General features: G+C 47.3%; 1 protein-coding gene across 3 annotated transcripts in view; it reads right to left on the bottom strand.

Moving 5' to 3' along the window:
• The window catches only part of RFX2 (regulatory factor X2), a 65729-nt gene that overhangs the window by 10632 nt on the left and 39712 nt on the right, over positions 1-15385 (bottom strand). For all 3 annotated transcript variants that reach the window (XM_079960584.1, XM_079960585.1, XM_079960586.1), the window contains 5 exons: positions 13545-13664; positions 11097-11212; positions 8566-8684; positions 4741-4856; positions 2985-3136 (listed from right to left, as the gene is read on the bottom strand). In XM_079960584.1, coding sequence (XP_079816710.1) covers positions 2985-3136; positions 4741-4856; positions 8566-8684; positions 11097-11212; positions 13545-13664 — 623 coding nt within the window. The remainder of the gene's footprint in view (positions 1-2984; positions 3137-4740; positions 4857-8565; positions 8685-11096; positions 11213-13544; positions 13665-15385) is intronic.

Here is a 15385-nt window from a genome sequence, read left to right as displayed (position 1 = left end):
TTGGCCTTTGACCTGAACAGGTAAGCCTGTTTGGTTTTTTTAGTATTTTAGCAATTGCATCTGTTTAGGTTACATTTTTGATATTCTCAGGCTGGATTAAACCCTGGAATAGGGTTTCGCCCATTCATTCATTTGCAAAAGAAAAGAAAAGAGAAAATCACTGGCAGCATTTTACTTTTTCACACAACACAGAGTTAAACTATGGAATTTGCTCCCAGAAGAGTGGGGGACGGGCTTAAAAGAGGGACAGGCCAATTTGGGGAGGATGCGGCTTCCGGTAGCTACTGGCTACAACAGCTGTGGTCTCGCTCTGCTGCCGGAGGAAGTACCGTATTTTTTGCTCTATAAGACTCACTTTTTCCCTCCTAAAAAGTAAGGGGAAATGTGTGTGCGTCTTATGGAGCGAATGCAGGCTGCGCAGCTATCCCAGAAGCCAGAACAGCAAGAGGGATCGCTGCTTTCGCTGCGCAGAGATCCCTGTTGCTGTTCTGGCTTCTGAGATTCAGAATATTTTTTTCCTTGTTTCCCTCCTCCAAAAACTAGGTGCGTCTTGTGGTCTGGTGCGTCTTATAGAGCGAAAAATACGGTATTCCAGATGTTGGAAACTGCAGGAGGGAGGAGAGCTGCTGAGCTCAGGTTTTAGAATCATAAAACTGGAAGGGATCATTTCTGCAATGGAGGAATATGCGGGAATCGAACCTGTAACCTCGGCGTCATCAGCACCACGCTCTAACCAACTGAGCTATCCAGGATCTCTTATATGGAAGCTCTCTTATTATAAACTGAGTCCAGTGGAGACCACCTATCTCAGTACTCTCCACTCTGACTGGCAGAAGCTCTCCAAGGTTTCGGGCAGGAGCTACTACCCCCCCGATCCCGCCCCAGATATCCTGAGGATTGAGATGTTCTGCATGAGCCGAGGGCCTTCTGGCGGTTCCCTCACTGCAAGAAGTGAGGTTACAGGGAATCAGGCAGAGGGCCTTCTCGGTAGTGGCGCCCGCCCTGTGGAACACCCTCCCAGCAGATGTCAAAGCGATAAACAACTACCTGACATTCAGAAGACATCTTAAGGCAGCCCTGTTCAGGGAAATTTTTAATGTGTGACATTTTAGTGTATTTTTGGTCTCTGTGGAAGCTGCCCAGAGTGGCTGGGGAAACCCAGCCAGATGGGCGGGGTAAAATAATAAATATTATTATTATTATTATTATTATTATTATTATTATTATTATTATTACAGTCTGAACAGCTTTGGGGCAGCTGGAACAGCCTAGCCTCAGTTATCCAAACCCCTAGCAATTGACTGGGGTTTTTGAAAGCGGATTTTCCGGCAGCACAATTTTCCTTTCTTAAGAAAAACTTTTTTTCAAAGTTTCAAAAAGAGAAAACAGTTTACCTTCCCGCCAGAGTGGTACCTATTTATCTACTTGCACTGGTGTGCTTTTGAACTGTTAGGTTGGCAGGAGCAGGGACTGAGCGACGGGAGCTCACCAGCAGATGCCAAGGCAATAAGCAACTATCTTACTTTTAAAACCCATCTGAAGGCAGCCCTGTTTAGAGAAGTTTTTTTAATGTTTGATGCTGTATTGTGTTTTTAATATTCGGTTGGAAGCCGCCCAGAGTGGCTGGGGAAATCCAGCCAGATGGGCAGGATATAAATAAATAAATTATTATTATTATTATTAGTTACAGGTAGGTAGCTCTGTTGGTCTGCCATAAGATAAAGGTAAAGGTACCCCTGCCCGTATGGGCCAGTCGTGTCCGACTCTAGGGTTGCGCGCTCATCTCACTTAAGAGGCCGGGAGCCAGCGCTGTCCGAAGACACTTCTGGGTCACGTGGCCAGCGTGACAAGCTGCATCTGGCGAGCCAGCACCAGCGCAGCACACGGAAACGCCATTTACCTTCCCGCTATAAAGCGGTACCTATTTATCTACTTGCACTTAAGGGTGCTTTCAAACTGCTAGGTGGGCAGGAGCTGGGACCGAACGACGGGAGCTCACCCCGTCATTGCGGGGATTCGAACCGTCGACCTTACGATCAGCAAGTCCTAGGCACTGAGGTTTTACCCACAGCGCCACCCGCCATAGTCGAAACAAAATAAAAAAAATTCCTTCTAGTAGCACCGTAAAGGTAAAGGGACCCCTGACCATTAGGTCCAGTCGTGACCGACTCTGGGGTTGAGGGGCTCATCTCGCTTTATTGGCCGAGGGAGGTGGCGTATAGCTTCCGGGTCATGTGGCCAGCAGGACTAAGCCGCTTCTGGCGAACCAGAGCAGCGCACGGAAACGCCGTTTACCTTCCCGCCAGAGTGGTACCTATTTATCTACTTGCACTTTGACATGCTTTTGAACTGCTAGGTGGGCAGGAGCAGGGACCAAGCAACGGGAGCTCACCCCGTCATTGCGGGGATTCAAACTGCCGACCTTCTGATCAGCAAGCCCCAGGCTCTGTGGTTTAACTCACAGCGCCACCTGCGTCCCTTAGTAGCACCTTAGAGACCAACTAAGTTTGTTATTGGTATGAGTTTTCATGTGCATGGTATCTGAAGAAGTGTGCATGCACATGAAAGCTAATAATACTAATAATACTAATAATACTAATAATAATAATTATGGAAGGCTGATGCTCTGCCTCCTTAGAATCATAGAATCATAGAATCATAGAGTTGGAAGAGACCACAAGGGCCATCGAGTCCAACCCCCTGCCAAGCAGAAAACACCATCAGAGCACTCCTGACATATGGTTGTCAAGCCTCTGCTTAAAGACCTCCAAAGAAGGAGACTCCACCACACTCCTTGGCAGCAAATTCCACTGTCGAACAGCTCTTACTGTCAGGAAGGAGCCGGAAATGTCCCTTGCACAGGGTGAAAATAATTTAGGCACTTTAAGCAGATGAAAAGAGCAAGAAGGAGCCTTGAGAGAAAGGGAGAGGGAGGAAGACAGAGAGAGATGGATTTAGCAGCGTCCTCCCCACTCTGTACTCACTGGGAACAGGCCGGAGAACATCTGGGATGAGGATTTCCACAAGCGTCTGGTACAATATGTGGTCGCAGCCTCGCATCCATTTCATGATGGGAACATATTTGCACATGGCGATCAGCTTGTGCCTCGGGACGAGGGCGTCGCAGGGCTCTTCGCTGTGGGGAGGGACAAGGGCGAGGGTCAGCAGCCCCTCGGCTACCGAAATTTGAAACACAGGGGGCACTCGGGGTGGAAGAAGGCAGGTAAAGGAGCCCTGGGTGGTTAAGTCCAGTCAAAGGTGACTATGGGGTTGCGGCGCTCATCTCGCTTTCAGGCCAAGGGAGAAGACGTTTGTCCGCAGACAGGTTTCTGGGTAATGTGGCCAGCAGGGATAGACCGCTTCTGGCGCAACGGGACACCATGACAGAAGCCAGAGCACGCGGAAACGCCATTTACCTTCCCGCCACAGTGGTCCCTATTTATCTACTTGCGCTGGCGTGCTTTCAAACTGCTAGGTTGGCAGGAGCTGGGACAGAGCAACGGGAGCTCACTCCGTTGCGGGGATTCGAACTGTCACCCCAAAATGAAAAGTTTCAATCACTGTACAATGGTACCTTGGTTTACAACCATAATCGGTTCCAGAGGTCCGTTTGTAAACCAAAACAGGTTGTAACCCAAGGCGCGCTTTTGCCATTGGGTCTCCAAAAACAATTTGTTCGTAATCCAAAGAAAATGGGTTGTAATCCAAAAAAGGTTGCAAACTGGGACACGGACTTCCGGGTTTGATGTGTTTGTAATCCAAAACGCATGCAAACCAGACTGTTTGCAAACCAAGGTACCACTGTATATTTAACTCGATGAAAATGACTTCAAGAACCTGTCAGAAATATTGAAACCATATGCAACCTTGATTTATTCCAAGCCATAAAAATTGATGTACTATGTGAAAACATTGGCAGCATTAAGATAAATTCAACAGTGCAAATAAGTTTTGATGGGTGCAATAATGGAATACTGAATGGTTTAGATTTTGTAAAATACGCAGGGATTTATGATATGCAAAACGAACCATGGGAAGAGAAGAGGGGAAGTCACTGATATCTTAAAGATGTTTAAGTGAGTATTTTAAATTGTAAAACTGAAAATTTAATTAACAAATTAAATATTATCTGTACAAAGCGTTGTACGTGTCTTAGAAAATCTGCAAACTCTGTTTTTCCTGTATTGTAATACACAATTATGATTATCGTGCATAATTACATAATGCATTATGCAGTTACATACACAAAAATCGATTCATTGATTTCGGGGTGACCTTTCCCCCCAAAAAAAGATTTAGAAGCGACAGTTCATTCCTTTGTTTACAGGCCAAAGTTCGTCTAACTAAGCTGCAGGAACATGAGGTTGTTAAAAAAAATAAGTTATAACCGTATTGCACAAAGCGGCAATGTAACGATTCACTCATTCCGTCAACACATGGCCAGCTGAGGTCATGGCTGCCAGGACACGTAATGCAAAATACAAGCATTTTGCAAACTTCAGCCGGGAAGCTTCAGTTTCATGATTTATTGAGGGGGTGGAGAGATGATAAACTGCTTATCTATCAAATTCTTACAGATACAGTGTTGGATTTTACTTTGCTCAGGAGGCACACAAACCGTGTGGCCGTCAGTTTTTGACTGTGAGATGAAGTAGGGAATCTACTCTTCTTTAATGTGTAGAATTTTCAATGAAATTGTTGTTGCTGTGGGACGGCAGGTTGTGCAGCGAAATGTTTTACCTGGAAGGGATGGCAGCAGAGGCAGATTCGCTCGAATGGGACTCCGAGTTCCAGAAAGACTGCCATAGCTTCTCGATGTAAGGGAACTGTAGGCTCATCACGACATCCACATTCGCCTGGGGAGAGAGACGGAAATGTAGCGTGGCAAAGCCCAGAAATGGAAGAAGAGATTCCGACGAAAGAAGAATGGCAAACAAAAATTAATGGACTACGCAGAATTAGATAAAACGACAGGAAGGATTCGAAACCTGCGGGACCAGAGATTTACAGAAGATTGGAAGAAATATACAGTGGTAAAGGTAAAGGTACCCCTGCCCGTACGGGCCAGTCTTGACAGACTCTGGGGTTGTGCGCCCATCTCACTTAAGAGGCCAGGGGCCAGCGCTGTCCGGAGACACTTCCGGGTCACGTGGCCAGCGTGACATCGCTGCTCTGGCGAGCCAGAGCCGCACACGGAAACGCCGTTTACCTTCCCGCTGGTAAGCGGTCCCTATTTATCTACTTGCACCCGGAGGTGCTTTCGAACTGCTAGGTTGGCAGGCGCTGGGACAGAGCAGCGGGAGCGCACCCCGCCGCAGGGATTCGAACCGCCGACCTTTCGATCGGCAAGCCCTAGGCGCTGAGGCTTTAACCCACAGCGCCACCTGCGTCCCAGTATACAGTGGTACCTCGGGTTAAATACTTTATTCGTTCCAGAAGTCCGTTCTTAACCTGAAACTGTTCTTAACCTGAAGCACCACTTTAGCTAATGGGGCCTCCCGCTGCTGCCATACCGCCGGAGCACAATTTATGTTCTTATCCTGAAGCAAAGTTCTTAACCTGAGGTACTATTTCTGGGTTAGTGGAGTCTGTAACCTGAAGCATCTGTAACCTGAAGCGTATGTAACCTGAGGTACCACTGTACGAACTATTTGAAGAGAAACTGTAACCAAAAAATTACACTAGTAGGACTACAATAAGCTGTGTAAGGAGAAATGTACGAAGCGTTGCAAATTAAAGAATAGTGATGTTAGCTATGAGCCAAATATAATTGAAGAAGTGGGAAATGTGTAGTTAGTGATTAGACTGGAAAATTTTCAGATGAGATTGATGGATGTAAAAAAAATTGTATAAGATGTTAGGTAAAGGTAAAGGGACCCCTGGCCATTAGGTCCAGTCGTGACTGACTCTGGGGTTGCGGTGCTCATCTCGCTTTATTGGCCGAGGGAGCCGGCGTACAGCTTCTGGGTCATGTGGCCAGCAGGACTAAGCCGCTTCTGGCGAATCAGAGCAGCGCACGGAAACGCCGTTTACCTTCCCGCCGGAGCGGTACCTATTTATCTACTTGCACTTTGACGTGCTTTGGAACTGCTAGGAGCAGGGACCGAGCAACGGGAGCTCACCCCGTCGTTGCGGGGATTCGAACCGCCGACCGTCTGATCGGCAAGCCCTAGGCTCTGTAGTTTAACCCACAGCGCCACCCGCATCCTTTGTATAAGATGTTAAAATATGTTTAATTACTGTTGAAAATGATACGCTGAAAATTAATAAAAATTTATATATATAAAAATAAAATGTAGCACTGCAAAAAGAGCCAGAGATCCCTGGCTGGAACCCCGCAAGAGTCGCTGCCAGTGTCACAAGTCGGCACAGCGCAATGGAAGGCGCTTGGGCCTTCCGGCCCCCCGGGCCTCAAGATGGCCGCTGCCTCGCGCCTACCAGTGACACACAGCAGCAGGGCATGTTTCCATAGCGCCTGGGACAGGGGCGTGTGTTTGTGTATGTGCGCAAGTGCGCAGGGTGAAGTGCAGAAGACGAACGGAGCCAACCACGTTTTGCCCAGCCGTCACCGCTGGTTGTGGCCCCCTCCCTGAGTGGCACGGCTGCTGCATCCTCATGGCGCCCACCTTTGTGAGGCTCGGATCCGGGGAGGGCGGCGTGAGAAGAGCGCAACGGCCATGCGCCCCGCATGGCCGTTGTGTCCACCTCGTGCCACCCTCCGTGAGCAGCTTGGCAAGGATCCGATCTCAGTCTCACAAAACGGTGGAGGGCAGTGGCGTAGCGTGGGGGGTGCAGGGGGGGCCGGCCGGACCGGGCACAACATCTGGGGGGCGCGCTCGCCGCCTCTGGAGTCCCCGAATAGCCTCGGGCGCAGGCTGTAGAGGAACCGACAAGCTGTGCGCGCGTCCGGGCTGAAGGCGTCCGGCAGGCAGCGGCTCTCAGCGCTCGCCGCGGTCCCCGCGCATCAGGGCCGCAGAGGGCGCGCCAGGCAGCCCCTCCTCACAGCCCCGCCGCCGCTGCTGCAGCTGCTGGGCCATGTTGCATTTTCCTCGCCTCTCTGCCCTCCTCCTCCGGGCAAGTGGCATCGTTTGGGCGGCAGCACCAGCGGCAACTCGCCTCAGATCACCTGACACGGACCTGCCGCCGCCGTGGCTACCTTACCGTAAATACCCCAGCCCAGGCAGCAGCAAGAAGAAGCTGGCAGCGGCGGCAGGTTAGGGGTTAGGGGCGCAAATTACTTGCCTTGCCCCGGGTTAGGGGGCGCAAATTACTTGCCTTGCCCCGGGTTAGGGGGCGCAAATTACTTGCCTTGCCCCGGGTGCTGACAACCCACGCTACGCCGCTGGTGGAGGGACTGGTTTGGGGAGGGTGGCAGAAGCACCTCCTCCCCCCCCCAAAAAAAAATGTGCCCGGGGCAGTTATCCTGGAAGCCCCCAACCAACCGAGATACACCCCTGTTGGGGCAGAACTGGAAAGGGCTAGAACCTCTGTGTATTTCTCTTTTGGAAACAGAGGTTCCAACGTGTGGTCTACTGATGCGTTAGGAAAACTACCCGAGAGATCACATTGTTATAAAGAGATCGTTGTTATAACGTACACAATCTTTGTTGTTCTTTCGGCTTGTAAAGTGTATAGTAACGTGGTACCTCGGGTTACATACGCTTCAGGTTACATACGCTTCAGGTTACAGACTCCGCTAGCCCAGAAATAGTACCTCGGGTTAAGAACTTAATTCATTCTGCAGGTCCGTTCTTAACCTGAGGTACCACTTTAGCTAATGGGGCCTCCCGCTGCCACCGCGTGATTTCTGTTCTCATCCTGAAGCAAAGTTCTTAACCCGAGGTACTATTTCTGAGTTAGTGGAGTCTGTAACCTGAAGTGTCTCTAACCCGAGGTACCACTGTACAGTCGTACCTTGGATCTCAAACGTACCTTGGATCTCAAACGCCTTTGGCTCCCGAATGCAGCAAACCCAGAAGCGAGTGTTCCGGTTTGCGAATGTTTTTTTGGAAGCCGAACATCCAACACAACTTCCACAGCTCCCGATTGAGTGCAGGAGGTTCCTGCAGCCAATCGGAAGCCACACCTCAGTTTCGGAACATTTCCAGAAGTCGAACAGATTTCTGTTCGAGAACCAAGGTACGACTGTATAAAAAGGCAGTATACAATTTAAAAGTGAAATGAAACATGCATTGAATAATACAAATTACCGCATCTTTCCGTGTATAAGGCTACGTTTTTTTAACCAAAAAGTTAGGTTTAAAATTGGGGCTCGTCTTATAGTGCTGAGGGGTGTTTTCTTAATTTGGAGTCCCCAAAAAACAGGGGACGTCTTATACATGGGAGCGTCTTATACACAGAAAAATACGGTATGTAGATGAAATACGGCACCCTTTTATAAAACACTTTACTAAGAACCCTGAAGAATGGCAACTGGCTTTGGCAAACTTAACCAGATTGATCCGCCTTGCGTTGGGCGGCGAGCAATGATTTTGTTTTTGCATCCTTTTCTCTCTCTTTGTAAGTGTCATTCACTGGAGATCGAAAAACCTGCTTTTCAATCACCTCGCAATGCCGCCTGTAGAGGACCTGAAGAGTCTTGACGTCGCTCGCGTCAATTTCCTCCTGCAGGAGCACGTTTTCCAGATCGAGGGCTGGGAAAGGAGGGAGGATGTGGGTGACATCTGCAGGACAGGGAGAAAATCAGAAATCAGAAAGACCAAAACTTTAAAAAGGAATTGGAGGGGGGGGGGAGAAATTATAATCCAGGCACAGGCAAATTCGGCCCTCCAGATGTTTCGGGACTACAACTCCCACCATCCCTGACCACTGGTCCTGCTAGCTAGGGATGATGGGAGTTGTAGTCCCAAAACATCTGGAGGGCCGAGTTTGCCTGTGCCTGTTTTGGGGAGCAGGCTAGCAGGCCGGACCAATGACTTACATCATAGGAACCTACACAACACAAAACACTGTTGCTATATGTAGGTTTTATTTTACTCGTTTTTTATCTTCTATTTTGGAAATGTACATCCTTTAAATTTTCTGGGGTGCCCCAAGAGTGTGGGGCCGTAAGCTATAGCTTGCTTAGCTTATACGTAAATCTGGCACTGTATACATGCACATATATGATATTTTTCGCTCTATAAGACACACCAGACCACAAGATGCACCTAGTTTTTGGAGGAGGAAGACAAGAAAAAAAAAACATTCTGAATCTTAGAAGCCAGAACAGCAAGAGGGATCGCTGCGCAGCGAAAGCAGCAATCCCTCTTGCTGTTCTGGCTTCTGGGATAGCTGCGCAGCCTGCATTCGCTCCTTAAGACGCACACACATTTCCCCTTACTTTTTAGGAGGGAAAAAGTGAGTCTTATAGAGCAAAAAATACGGTATATTCAGCCCTATACCCAAAGGTCTCAGGGCGGTTCACAGAACAAAATCAAAATATAAAGTCACAAAATATATAATCAAAATAAAGACAACAACCCAATAACAACCCCCCCCAAAAAAACCCCCACATTTTAAAAGGGCATAGGATGTCAATCAAATCAACTGAAGGCCTGGTTAAAAAGGAACCTTTTTGCCTGGCGCCTAAAGGTGTATAATGAAGGGCATCCTGATCAAATTTGCAGATGACACCAAACTGGGAGGGGTGGCTAACACCCCAGAGGACAGGATCACACTTCAAAATGACCTTGACAGATTAGAGAACTGGGCCAAAACAAACAAGATGAATTTTAATAGGGAGAAATGTAAAGTATTGCACTTGGGCAAAAAAAATGAGAGGCACAAATACAAGATGGGTGACACCTGGCTTGAGAGCAGTACATGTGAAAAGGATCTAGGAGTCTTGGTTGACCACAAACTTGACATGAGCCAACAGTGTGACGCGGCAGCTAAAAAAGCCAATGCAATTCTGGGCTGCATCAATAGGAGTATAGCATCTAGATCAAGGGAAGTAATAGTGCCACTGTATTCTGCTCTGGTCAGACCTCACCTGGAGTACTGTGTCCAGTTCTGGGCACCACAGTTCAAGAAGGACACTGACAAACTGGAACGTGTCCAGAGGAGGGCAACCAAAATGGTCAAAGGCCTGGAAACGATGCCTTATGAGGAACGGCTAAGGGAGCTGGGCATGTTTAGCCTGGAGAAGAGGAGGTTAAGGGGTGATATGATAGCCATGTTCAAATATATAAAAGGATGTCACATAGAGGAGGGAGAAAGGTTGTTTTCTGCTGCTCCAGAGAAGCGGACACGGAGCAATGGATCCAAACTACAAGAAAGAAGATTCCACCTAAACATTAGGAAGAACTTCCTGACAGTAAGAGCTGTTTGACAGTGGAATTTGCTGCCAAGGAGTGTGGTGGAGTCTCCTTCTTTGGAGGTCTTTAAGCAGAGGCTTGACAACCATATGTCAGGAGTGCTCTGATGGTGTTTCCTGCTTGGCAGGGGGTTGGACTCGATGGCCCTTGTGGTCTCTTCCAACTCTATGATTCTATGATTCTAAGGCGCCAGGCGAACTTCCCTGGGGAGAGCATTTCACGGATGGGGAGCCACTGCAGAGAAGGCCCCGTTCTCGTGTTGCCACCCTCTGGACTTCTCATATTAACGTTTGTTTTTTTACCCTAAAGTTTGAAAGCAACTGAAATAAGAGGTGCCTCTATCTATACTGTAGGCACCCTATATATAGAAAGGAGCAAACCAGTGATATTTTAGGGAGCAGGATAGCAGGCGGTGTCCATTACTTACATCATAGGAACCTAGACAACACAGAACACTGTTGCTGTATGGTTTTATTTTATTCGTTTTTTATCTTCTATTTTGGAAATGTACATCCTTTAAATTTTCTGGGGGCCCCCAAGAGAGTGGGGCCCTAAGCTATAGCTTGTTTAGCTTATACGTAAATCCGACACTGTATATACGCACATATATTTATTTATACAGACACACACACATCATTATTGATTCCCTAATCATAGAATTATGAAGGGACCCCCCCCCCCCAAGGATCATCGAGTCTGACCCCCCACAATGCACGAATACGCAGCCGCCCCATACAGGGATCGAACCTGCAACCTTGGCATTAGATAGCTCCTCACCAATGAACTGCTGGTGGTGCTGGCTTTGTGCAGCAACGGATTGCTCGGGCGTGGAGTGAAGGCTGCTGTTTGAACCGGCTTCCGCCAGGCCATCCAACTTCTGCGAAGGTCTGTACCTGAGGTCGGGAGGGACGAAAGCGTAAAAGTGAGACTTCCATTTCTCCAACACCGCTCCAAATCTCCTCATCGCTTTGCCAGTGAATATGAATTAACAGGAAACAAAGATAAAGAAACTATACAGCGACCAACTCAGGAAATTGGTTTGATTGGGCAAGTGCAAGGGCAGAGGAAGATGGAAGAGGTTGTGATCGCACCCCAAGCAACACAAATGGAGAGATCCAAAGTCCTGCAGGAGCAAAAGTTGCTGCATTGGAAGATTGAACTTGGAGTGTACCTGGAAGTGTTTGGAGTTAAGGAAGCTCTTAACTCTGGTGGGACTATGAAACATGTTGACAATTACCTTTTGGACAACCACTTTTTGGATTACAAAGATGATGACAGGGCGTGGGACTGTGGGGAATGGGCTGGCTCGAGGAAGGAAAATGGAGATTATTACCGGCTGGAATCCCTCGGAGACCCACTCCCCAAGGAGAAAGGGAAAAAATTAAGAAAGAAACCAACAAAAGACAAGGAAGAGTGCAACTACAAACAAGAACAAGAAAATTCGCAGAAGGGGCATAGAAGAGACTTAAGGGCCTCGGATATAAGATCACCAGATTGATGGACTGGATGGAATGTATAGAAAGGACTGACATAACCCGAAACCAGGAAGAAGGGACGTTGGATAATAATTAGGGGGAAATTTCTTTCTTTTTTTCCCCATTTATGGAATTAGCGTAATATTAGTGAAATATCAGGGGAAATGCTGGAAAGGAACTAATTGGCTTTAGTAGAAAGGATTTAAGGAGTTATGTATAACTATGGTTTAAACTTTGAATCTTAAGGTTTTTAAGGTAAGATAGGGTTAAATAAATTAAGGTAAATTGAAGAACAGAATATGGTAAAAGATGGAAAGGATATGTTGAATTAATTAATGAGATAGGTTGTTAAGATAAATTATTTAAATAAAAATTGGCTTGCAAAAATTGGCCAATTTGATTCCCTCCCCCTTTCTTTTTTCTTTTCCCTTTCTCCTCCTGTGATGAGGCTGCATTTTAATATTTTAATGTTTCAATATTTTAATGTTGTATTTTAATCTTGTTTTTAAGTTGTATTCATTCAACTTGTTTTTATTATTGCTTGTTAGCCGCCCTGAGCCCGGCCTTGGCTGGGGAGGGCGGGGTATAAATAAAAATTATTATTATTATTATTATTATTATTAAAGTCATAGCAGACATCTGTTGCGGCATTTTGAGCTTGCATTTCTCCTAATGACACGCCTTCTTTTTTTGCAAGCATCGCTAGCGCAGCGCATTTCTGCATGCACACGTTTTTAGACACCTCAAGCACCTGTTGTTCGGTTGGGAAAACGGCAACTTTCAAAGTGTGTATTTCAAACGATGGCTGCATCTTGGTTTGAGCCCTGCTTCTGAGCAAATGGTTAAAATGTGAGCTCAGGCGGCCTTCTTGGCCAGTGGCTACAACCACGAACACACAAAAAACCCCAGAGTTTTGTTATGTTTCTTCTCAGGAATTGAGAAGACAAGAAATTTAAAAAAGAATGGGAAATGTTTACAATGTATATACAAAACCGTTGTAAACAGGCCAAAATATTAGCAGGATGTTAAACACATTTGTAATGTTAACAGAATGTATAGATAATATAGGAAGATGGAAAATAGGAGAAGTATCGATATGCGACAATGGCCGCGAGAGTTCTAATAGACAAGGATGGAAGACTGAAGAAACCCCAACTAAAGAATCATGGCAAGAAAAATTAATGGACTATGCAGAACTGGCAAAACTGACATATAAGCTACGGGACAAGGATAACTGTGACTTTAAAGATGAATGGAAACCCTTTACAAAGTATTTGAAGATGCAACAAAGCGAACTGGACTCCTTGGCTGGTTTTGAATAAACGTTCACAAACTTTTCATTGATAAAAATCAGCTAAATAGTTTGAGGATCTATACAACTGTGTAACATGCAGAAAACAGCAGTTTTAGAGAAATCAAAGACTGGAACTGAGGGAAGTCGGGGGGTGAGGGTGGGTGGGTTTTGTGGGGGAGAGGGAGGAAAAATGGGGGGGGGGAATAAGGATAATATGTTTTAATTTTGAATAAAAAAAGTTAATATATATATATTAGCAGGATTTTAAACACACCTGTAATGTTAACAGAATGTATAGGTAATCTAGGAAGATGGAAAATTGGAGAAGTATCGATATGCAGTTGAAAACAGGACCCGTGGAAGGGATGGGGAGAAGTCAGGAGATTCAGAGTAATCTCAGTAAGTAGATTTGGAAATGGTTTTGTTGTATGTTTACATTTTTGGAAAATCAAATACCTTTGTTTCTGGTGAATGGGCTGCTGCCTCATCGCCATATACTGGGCGTCTTCCTGCAAGCGGTTGAGTGGGGAGTCCGGCTTGAGGCGGATACCGTAGTAATGGTATTTGGAATTTCCCCTGAGAGGGAGAAGATTGGTTAAGTCAAAACAACAACAACCTACCGTATTTTTTGCTCCATAGGGCGCACCTAGTTTTTAGGGGGGGGGGGAATTAAGAGGCCTCTGCATACACCGGGCTTGATTTCCCTTCAAAACCCCCGAGGACCAGAAACTTCGCTTTATTTCTAGAGACTGCAGCTCAGCGCTGGAGGGCATACCGTATTTTTCGCTCTATAGGGCGCACCGGACCATAGGCGCACCTAGTTTTTTGGGGGGGGAAATAAAGAAAAAAAAATTTACCACCCCTCAGCCCCAAAGAGCAAAGAAGCCAAGACAGCCAGCGGGATCCATTCTGCTGGCTGTCTTGGCTTCCTCTTTAGCCACGCACAACCTCTCCAGTCGGGAGAGGCTGCGCGCGGCTTTGGCAGAAGCCAAGACAGAGAAGGATGGATCCCGCTCGCTGTCTTGGCTTCGTTTTTAGCCGCAGGGCTGGGGCGGGGGAAGCCTGAAGTTCCCCCGACCCCAGAACGGGTCTGGGAGTGGGGGCGAGGTTGCACGTAACCTTGCCTTCGCTCTCGGAGCTTGCTGCTATCCGCAAGCCTTCTGAGCCCGGCGAAAACTCCCGCCGCTCTCCGAAGGCTTGCGGAGAGCTGCCTGAAGCCTGGAGAGCGAGAGGGGTCGGTGCGCACCGACCCCTCTCCCTCTCCAGGCTTCAGCGAAAGCCTGCATTCGCTCCATAGGACGCACACACATTTCCCCTTCATTTTTGGAGGGGAAAAAGTGCGTCCTATAGAGCGAAAAATACGGTACAGTGGTGCCTCGCAAGACGAAAAGAATCCGTTCCGCGATTCTCTTCGTATAGCGGTTTTTTCGTCTTGCGAAGCAAGCCCATTGACGGCTTAGCGGATTAGCGCTATTAGCGGTCTAGCGGCTTTTAGCGATCAGCTGTTAAGCGGCTTATCAGCGGAATAGCTGATAAGCGGCTTAGCGGCTTAGGAAAGGGGCGAAAAAGCGAAATAAACCCACGGGAACTTGCAAGATTTTTTCGTCTTGCGAAGCAACCCCATAGAGAAATTCGTTTAGCGAAGCGCCTCCAAAACGGAAACCCCTTTCATCTAGCGGGTTTTCTGTCTTGCGAGGCGTTCGTCTTGCGGGGCACCAGTGTAACTAGCAACTTGCAAGTCTAGGGTTTCCATGTCACCGGGCTCAGCGTTTGAAGTCTCTGAGCACCCTTCATAGAAAGTTCTGCTATACCAGGTCAGACCCCTTGGTCCATGTTGAGTGGCACTGCTTTCACTGGCCGAAATTCTCCGGAATTTCAATCAGGACGGAGCTTCCAGTGCTACGTGGCAGCGGCTCTGTGGTCTTTCGGACAGAAGAGGCCGAACAAGTGCTTTCTCCCATTGTATTATTATTACAATGGTTGCCATCAATTTGATTTGAACTGATTTTATAACGAATTGATTTTAGAATGCTGTATTATTTTACTGTTGTTAGCCGCTCTGAGCCCAGCTTCGGTAGGGGAGGGCGGGATATAAATAAAATTTTATTATTATTATTTTATTATACGCTGGCTGAGAGCCTCCCTGCCTGCGCACTGTCTCTCCAGAGTGGCGCATGCTCTGGTTATCTCCTGCTTGGACTATTGCAATGCGCTCTACATGGGGCTCCCTTTGAAGGTGACCTGGAAACTGCAACTAATCTAAAATGCGGCAGCTAGACTGGGGACTGGGAGCGGCC

The sequence above is a fragment of the Podarcis cretensis genome (assembly GCF_951804945.1).
Source record: "Podarcis cretensis genome assembly, chromosome: 18".
Lineage (NCBI taxonomy): Eukaryota > Metazoa > Chordata > Lepidosauria > Squamata > Lacertidae > Podarcis > Podarcis cretensis.
This window is presented reverse-complemented; position numbering and strand designations above follow the sequence as displayed.